This window comes from Solanum tuberosum, unplaced genomic scaffold (genome assembly GCF_000226075.1).
Source record: "Solanum tuberosum cultivar DM 1-3 516 R44 unplaced genomic scaffold, SolTub_3.0 scf00132, whole genome shotgun sequence".
NCBI classification, from domain to species: Eukaryota; Viridiplantae; Streptophyta; class Magnoliopsida; order Solanales; family Solanaceae; genus Solanum; species Solanum tuberosum.
The window spans coordinates 738,987-748,184 of record NW_006239055.1 but is presented as its reverse complement, the minus strand read 5'-3'; the positions used below and the strand labels follow the sequence as shown (position 1 = coordinate 748,184).

The 9,198-nt window shown below is 34.3% G+C and overlaps 1 protein-coding gene across 1 annotated transcript in view; it reads left to right on the top strand.

Moving 5' to 3' along the window:
- The first annotated feature begins 3,527 nt into the window (after nt 1-3,527).
- Nucleotides 3,528-9,198, top strand: part of LOC102586832 (uncharacterized) — a 10,878-nt gene continuing 5,207 nt past the window's right edge. The window contains exons 1-4 of the mRNA XM_006351007.2: nt 3,528-3,888; nt 5,803-5,997; nt 6,926-7,042; nt 7,129-7,278. Coding sequence (XP_006351069.1) covers nt 3,715-3,888; nt 5,803-5,997; nt 6,926-7,042; nt 7,129-7,278 — 636 coding nt within the window. The 5' untranslated portion in view covers nt 3,528-3,714. The remainder of the gene's footprint in view (nt 3,889-5,802; nt 5,998-6,925; nt 7,043-7,128; nt 7,279-9,198) is intronic.

Here is a 9,198-nt window from a genome sequence, read left to right as displayed (position 1 = left end):
TCTCGAGTGCCAGCCACGTCCAGGGTGTAGGCTCGGGGTGTGACAATACCCTTGTAAGAAACCTAGTTCTTGGAGAATTTTTGTTTGCACAGTTGTTAGCACACCTCTAAAATAAATGGAGCTCTTATCAAAATTATCATTAGCCTAGAAGCTAGAGAGAATTCTTTAAATATACCAAATAGCAGCTTAACTGATCCAATGTCTCCTTTACTAAAAAGTAAAAGATCATTAGCATAACTGAGCTGCATAATATACATTCTCTTACATTTTGGGTGGAAAATGGAGTTAGGATCATGCTCCAGCGTGCACAATCACAATGAACAATAACACTTGAAACCACAAGTAAATAGGTTCATTGCATGAGATGATCAATATAATGTCGTTTCATGTCATTTCCTTTATTTTTTTCAATATGCATCGGACCGGTGATCCTATAAAGCAGTAGACATGTATACATACATAACTTGGAAAACATACAATCATCACCTACCACATGTAACCTTCAAAACAATCCCCGATTATTCTCAAATTTGTCCACAAATCTCTTCCCATGCAACACCCAGCCATACCATAAAACAACCACCATTAATTAACAATTGCTATCAACCTAACCTCCTTAGCCACAAGCTTAATCATCGAGACTCCGTGCCCGAAGTCCTATGCATGCAACCTCCAAAAATTCACAAGACATAATGCAGTAAAAATGGGTTTAACTACTCAGTTAAAGGAAATCTAGCCTATTTGGGCGCCATGTATCATATGATGAACCTTGACTATGAGTTTCCAACTCTGTGAGAGCCTATCGTGATGAACAAACACCAAAATTTCTTAAGTTTTCACCTACCTTGCGCTGTAATTATTTTCCTTCATTGCTCCCTTGCCTCTGGGTGACATTTGGAGGACTTTTTTAGTAGCCCTCGTCTATTTTTTCCTTACAAAAAGTAAAAGAAAAATAAAAGAGGTTGCATTAACTAGAGTCTGATTTTCCGTCAGCCTGTTATAGTGGCCGTGCAGGCACTACTATGGCGGACTGATGGCAGCCCGACTATTTCAAAATAAGTCAATTTCGTCGTGTGCTTCAAAAATTTAAATTTGACACCGTATTTTTAAAATTTTAGAATTCCACATGAGATGACCTGAAGTAATGACAAATCGGTTGGTTACGTTAAAGTTCTCAATATAAAGCCAAATGCCTAAGATCTGAGCAAAAAAATTGTTAATCAAACATTTCGAAGATTTTGCTGAACCAGAAAATATTGCAAGACAATCAGAACAAGATAATAATTTGATCAAATAAATATTGTATATTTATGAAAGATCGCAATGATAAAATAACTTTACAATGAAGAAGGTAAAACAACTAATGAATTCATATTTTATATTTTGGTACAAAGCTTAGGTTTAAATCTATCTTATCCAAAACAATAATAGGTTTAAACTTTGATCCACTTCCTCTAAATATGGGATGACTAAGATACCAACATCATAATCTTTGAAAGCCTCTCTTCAATGAAAGACATTTAAATATATTGAATCTTAAGTCGGAAAGTATAATTGTTTGATGCTAATTACCATCAATTGAAATCTATAGAACTAGAGGTTATTACTCTGATGTATCGTTCAAAACAAATCAAATTTAAGAAGGTACTCAGAAAAATCTTACTTATTAGTAAATCTTAAAAGATGCAAAAAGATTAAAAAGTTTGTCGGATTGTCCAAAATGCAAAAATATATTCAAAGCATGAAAAATCATAAAAACCTAATTTATGAGCACAATATATAAATGTATGAACAAATATATCCTTTCATTAATATCCCAGAAATGTACACAATTTTTTTGAGATGCATTAGATATACATACAAAAAACTCAAAAAGAATAACAAGGTATAAAAATATGTCACTTAAGTCCTAAGAAAGATAAGCCTTTCAAGTTTAAGAGACACTTTGATATACTTGCAGCTCAACAATATACCTTTGTCTCTTGCTTATTCATGTTATCTGAAATATCTGGTTGAATTTCAGATTGTTGTTCCATTATCTTATAAGTATTGAATATCTTAAATATTTAAGAGTGTTTTTTATGAAAGCTTTATTTATTGAAGGCTTCAAAGCCTGCCTTTTATCTTACATATACCTTCCTTTATATAAAAAGGAATTTGTGCATAATAATGCACGTACTATACTACACACTTACTTTACAATTATCCCTACCCACTACTTTTACACTTGTCTACTCAATAATACACACTACCTACCATACTTTACACTTGTCAATACTACTTTAATAATGCACATGCATATGTTGACTAATTTACTCTACTAACTTGTACCTAATAATAATAATGTGACTACTACTGTACACTTTAAGACTTTTACATAATAATTTACATCTACTTTTGGCTTTGTGTGGCTTTGGATAATGGTATCAGAGCTAATAATTTACATCTATCCATAGCTTTGATATGGATATTATGGACATAATATCCATAGCTCTGATCGGATCAAGCCCAAACATATAGAGCAATATCGTCAAAAGACACCAGTCGTTATGTAACTATTTTAGAGGCATCGCCGAGCGTTACTCTTTTTCACTCTTAAATATCATTTGATAAGTTACTTAACATAAGTTAATAGGATATGATGTAGCCATTAGATCTTAATGATTCTTACCTATAAAAGCAGACATATCTTCACATTGTAATCAATGAAGTTTGAATACATCTTTCTTGCAATATCAAATTATTAGTACTCGTTTATTAATCTCAAAACTCTTGTCAAGTCATATCGGACATATCTATCAAGAATATTATCGAATCATGCCAACATAGGTTGCATTTATTTATTATTTCTTATTTTATCATTTAGAATGAATCAATCCACTAATTCTTAAACTTACATATAAATTCAACTATACCTTTTTAGAGGTAAACAATGAAGAGTTCAAAAAGAGAAAGAAAGTAGAACACAAAAAAATAGAACACAAACAACATAAGAGTATCTCAAACGACAACCATGAAATTGGAAAACAAAACTAACATAAATGAAAAGAACTCGATAAATTCTAAACAGTTAGCTTTTCTACGTGTGCCTTGTAGGAAGAATAGATCTAGATAAATGAACAAAAAGTAACAAATTCAACTATTGATTAAAAGAAACGTAATAAAATCAATTACCATGTCAATCTTGATTCTCATTCGCTCTTCTATAATAGTAATAAAATAATAATAAGAATAACAAACTTTTAGATGATACTCATATCTTATTGGACATAACATTAATTTATTATTATTAACATAACTAATTGTTTAACCATTTTTTTATAAGAGGTACTTGTCAAAATGATTGGTCAATTAGGCATCTAGTATGTTTTTGAGCTTGCAAGGCACTTGTCCAGCAGGATGACACTTATGGTTGTTGTGTTGACTACAATACTCAAATATTGATTTTTTTTAAAAAGTTAGTAATAAAATAAAAGAGAAGTTGGAGATTTTTGTGTTGAAAAAAATTGAAGTAAAATACTAGTAAACCACAAACACAAAAAGGGAATAAAAAGGGATGTCCTTTGTCCAAAATTTGTAAACCTATCGTCTCTCACCTGTCCATCCGTGTGAAAGAAAGAACTCAAAAAGGGGGCTTTGGATTTGAAGAAAAAGTGAAGTAAAAAGTTGTCAAGAAACTCAAAAAGTTTTTGCTAGTTGTGGCAAAAATCAAGAATGCTAACTTCTTCATTGAGGCTTCCTTTTTTGCCTCTTCCTCACTCTCATCCTGTGTTTTCCCCTTTGAATTTCACTAAAGTTGTTCACTTTTACAACCCCAATTGTCCCCTCAATCCTATTTCATCTTCCAAAAGATGTGGTTCAACAAGTTCATCTTCCAATGGACATACGGTATTACTACTTTTCTCTCTGTGTTAATAGCTAAAATGGGGTTTTAATTTTTGTACTTCTGCTTGCAATTGACTTTATGGTAATTGGGAGAAATGGGTTCTTGTAAAATTTGGTGTTTGATGGTAGGAAAGCTCAAATCTTCTTAATAGCTAAAATGCATATGTTGGGTTTTAATTTTTGTACTTCTGCTTTCTATTGACTTTGTGATAATTGGGAAAAATGGGTTCTTGAAAAATTTGGCATTTGATGGGTGGAAAGCTCAAAACTTCTTAATGGCTAAAATGCTTATGTTGGGTTTTAATTTTTGACTTCTGCTTGCTATTGACTTCGTGATAATTGGAAAAAAATGGGCTCTTGGCAATTTGGTGTTTGATGGGAGGAAAGCTCAAAACTTTATTGTTGTTCTGACTTGTCCAGGAAAAAAAAGGGATATGATGATCTCCCTTTACTTGGAGTTTGTGTGTGTAGTGTTAGATAGCTATCTCTTTGCTGCTGTATTGGTGACTGGTAATGCTTTCTATGTAATATAGAAAATTAACTTTCTTTTATCAGAAAATCAAATGTTTCTGGATTTGAAACAAGCAATTGTATGCTTTTATCATGGTTGGTTATTGTCATTTGAGTAGGTTTGGGGCTTTTGTTAGAAAGGAAGAAGTTTCCCTATTTCATCTTGTTTGTCGTCGTTTTTTTCTTTTCGTTGTATTGGTCTTTCCATTGTTGAACTGGAAAGTGAAGTTGTTAGAGAAAAACCACTTGGTTAGAATGAGTGGAACAAGTTTGCATATCCTACTACTAACAACAGTCTTAAGTTGCTCGGACTCTTCACTTGTCGATACACGTGGGTGTGGGATCTGTACCCGATTTGGTCAGTCGGTTTTGGGTACTTAGACCAAATTCGAGGAAGAAATTCTGGTCAGATTCAGTGATTTCTATTACCAAAGCAAAAACTAAGGTGAAATTGAAGAAAATGGAATACCTTGTATATATAAATTTCTATTGTCACTCCTTTTCCTTTTTATCTCCTTCCAAGATTCTCGTCTTGATCAATATTTCTCCTTAAGTTCCACATAATATCTCATAATTTTGGTTTTATAACTTTATTTTTAGATATTTGAATTATTTTTAGTGAAGTTGCTCGGACTAGGGTACGTGTGTCCGATACGGGTGTGGATCTAGAGGTCGGATCCTTCATGATTTAATTTTTAAGATTCAGGGATATGGATCCATACGTGTGCAAGGATTCGCCTATAAATAATTAAAATATCTTAAAATCGAGTTATAAAACCTAAATTATGAGATATAATGGGGAGAACTTGAGTAGAATCCTGGAAGGAGATTAAAGGAAAAGGAGTGACATAGAAATTTCTATATAAAAGGTATTCCATTTTATTCAATTTCACCTTAGCTTTTGTATTGATTACAAAAATCATTAAAACTGTCCGGTCTTTCCCATCGATTTTGGTCGAAGTACCCAAAATCGGTTGACCAAATCGAACACGTATCCCACATCCACACCCATACCCATGTCGTGTCGACATGGGTGCAGCACCAAAAGTGAAGAGTCCAAGCAACTTAGATTTTTAGACAAATCTTGACACCCGTATCCATGCATGGATTTGTATCCCTGAATCTTAAAATTTAGATCATAAACGATTTGACCTTTAGATGCGCACCTGTACTGGACATCCGCACGGACCGCACCAGAGTCTAAGCAACTTATCACATCATCTATGGCATGCTTGGATATTCTTTAGCTCTAACCTCAAATTGTTGAGCTTTTTTAGGCTGCATAAATTTTCAGTAACTGCCAACCACACAAACTAGAGGCTCTCATAATACTGCATTTTCATGCATCAGTTGGTTTTCACTTATGATTTACTGCCAGGGGCCTCTGTTTTCTGTGTGCTGGTATAGTGGCCAGATGGAGATGCTGAAAGATATTGCAGCAATGATAATTTGAGGAATGAAGATGATTATGCAATTCAGATGTTTGGTTCTGATGAAGAACTCAGCTCTCAGATTCCAACTCAAGCTCAGACTCTTGTTGAAGGCTCAGGATCAGTTTTAGTATCAGAGTATAAGCCAGTTCCGGATGTGGACTATCTGCAGGTTTGACTTCTTTTTACTCTTCGATGGACGATGTATTATATTCCCTCCATTCCAAAATAAATGAATTATGGGGTATGACACATCCCTTAAGAAAGTTAATGAAAGACATTAGTTAAAAGGTAATTTGTCAATATCACCCCTTTGCTTCTTCCCAAACTTTTCTTAAAACTAGAGATAGTCGATGAAGAACCCATTAAAGTGAAGGGTAATTTTGGAAATAAATAAATAATACATCTTTGAACTTTGAAAAATCCATTCATTTTGGACCATTAAAAAGTGCCAGAAATTTATTTATATTGGAATGGAGGGAGTACTTGTATCGAATTGGAACTGCGATGACATTTAAGAGTATATTGCTTGTTTACCCTCCTCCTTTGGATATTTATTACCTGCAGATAGTCCACTTCAATATTATTTGAGTAATCACCTTCCATTTGGCATTTAACGTCTTTAGTTAAGTGAACGAATATGATAGATCAGATCAAATTACTAGTAATTTTCTACTAAATTACTAGTTACGTCTAATTGTGGTTGGGTTATTATGTCTTTGTTTTGATGGATCAAAATTTTAGATTGGACTTGCACTTTTCCTTAATTTTGTGAATTCCTGAGTGATTCAACCTCTGGTCTATGTAATCTTGGGAAGGAGTTTCTTGGGTAGCCATCTATAAGTCATTATTCTTTGTTAGGTGGTCTTCTGAAACTGCATTGAAAACCTGAGAGTGATATCTCTTTAGATTATGAGAAAGAAGTAATCCGTCAAATTGTTGCTGGCAAGTAGTCTAAAGCTATTTGGCTGGCCAATTCAAGTGTCACTTTGAGCCAACAAAATCGATTAGTTTGATGTTTCTGCTGTGTCTATGAATGTACTTATCCGATGTGTCTGTGAATGTAAATAAGAGAGATATTGCTCCTTTCATGTTTTCAGGAGTTGTTAGCTATTCAACAACAAGGTCCAAGAAATATTGGCTTTTTTGGGACACGAAACATGGGATTTATGCATCAAGAACTTATTGAGATTCTAAGCTACGCCTTGGTCATTACGGTATGGTTCTCTTGTCTTAGTTGAAGGAGATAGTGAATTAATGACTTCGAGCTTTTCAATGTTTCTTCAACTTCTTCTTTTTCCAGAAAAATCACATCTTTACTTCTGGAGCAGCAGGCACCAATGCTGCTGTCATAAGAGGTGCTCTTCGTGCTGAGAAACCGGAGCTGCTAACTGTGATATTGCCACAGAGCTTGGAAAAACAACCTCCGGAAAGTCAGGAGTTATTGTCAAAAGTAAATGCATTTACATTTTGTTTTTGGTTGCATCTATTCATAAAATTGTGCTTCATTGTGACAGGAATGTCACTCTTGTTATCTTTCCATTAAAGAAAAGAAAAGAACCGTCATTGGTGGTATCACAAAACAATTTGTGAAAAAGAATATATCATCTTTGTTGTTCCTCGTTCAAATGCTTTTCTTTCTCTCTTCCCCTGTTATGAACAACCACAGTCGTTGCACTGTGTCTCGTGGATTTAACTATCTTTGAAAGAGTCTTCCTCTTTTTTTGATGTTTTTTTTGGGTTTAAATTGTTAGATATGGAGGAGAGATTTCTTTTAAATATTATTTGCTTCTTACTATCCCAGAAAATAAGTCTTCCTCCTCTTGTGTATTCCTTTCTTAAGTAGAAGGAATCATTCATAAGAGCTGCAATCTCTGATCTTCTCTGACTACATGTACTGTTTAATAATCAAATTGTTATATACTGAAACATTTGGAGTCAACATCTCTTGGAATATTTTATTTCAGAGGCTAAATTACTGAAGGTGTTGACCTGAAAGTTGATGGGCATACATACTATTGTGCATCTTGTTAAACTTCTTAAGAGTTGATACAAACTGCAGTTGTATGTATTTATTTTATTTAGGTACAAACAGGAACTGCAAAAATTAGTTGGAACAGACCTGTGGCACCATCTACCATTAGGTCTTTTAATTTTTAAAATTTACTTGTACTCCTTTATATTGCTAAGCAAGACGAGTAAGGAGTTGCAAGAGTTAATTTCCTACGTTTTGTTTGTTTAGCTAATTTCATATATTCACCATACACCCAACAACACCTGAGTTCTAAACTAGTTGGGGTCAGCTATATGTATCATTAGTTACCATTCGACTCTTTCTGAAGTCCATTTCATTCAAATATTATATGATTTGACTTTGAAGGAAATTCGGGTTCTCTAAAGCCTAAAGCTATTTCTCTCACTCACACCCTTTTTTTGAGAAAGGTAACATTTACTTCTATATATCCACAGGTATACTACATCAAAGTGTAGTTCCCCTCCAAAAATTTATACTTACAACAGCCCTAAGATCTTTTAGTTACAGCCAGTCAATAACATTAGAAACATCTTCAGAATTTCCTATTACTACTTGCTTACACCAAAAATAATAAAGACCTAGGCAGTTTATCTTTATCTTCTGAATATTGTTGTTCTTTCCTTCAAAACATCTTTGATTCCTTTCATTCCAAATTGTCCACCAAATGCATGCTGGGACAATCCTCCATCTCTCCTCCTTTTTTCCTGCATTTCCATCACTATTCCAGCATTTTAGAACTTCTGTGATTCTCCCTGGTTTTGTCCACTTGATCTTCCTCTTGTGAATGAACATTTGCCATAATTGATCTGTCCATTTGCAGTGCAAAAAGAGATGGTTGACTGTCTCCACCTGTTCTTCGCATAAATAACATCTAGAGCAAAGGTTGTGTTTCCTCTTGTTCAAGTTTTCATGTGTCAAGACTTCCTCCTTTGCCAAAAGCCATGTGAAATAATTCACCTTGTATGGGATTTTTGTTCTCCAGATCATCCTCCAAGGCCATCCTGCTTGCTGCTCTTCACTAGGTCTCAATTCTCGATATGCAGAACTTACAGTGAACTCTCCCTTTCTCTCCCCTTTCCATATCAGTCTATCTTGCTCTTCTGTTAGATTGGTAGCCCTAGCCATTGTGTCATGAAATCTTGCTATGGATGTTATTTCCCAGTCATTTAAGTTTCTTCTCAGATGTAAATTCCACCCTTGTCCTGTCCATAAGTCTGCCACTGATGCTTCCTGTGCTTGACTTAGACTATGTAGCTCAGGGAATGCTTGTTTCAGTGTCTCCTGTCCGCACCAGATGTCATTCCAGAAGGCCACTTTTTCTCCATTACCAACCTTACA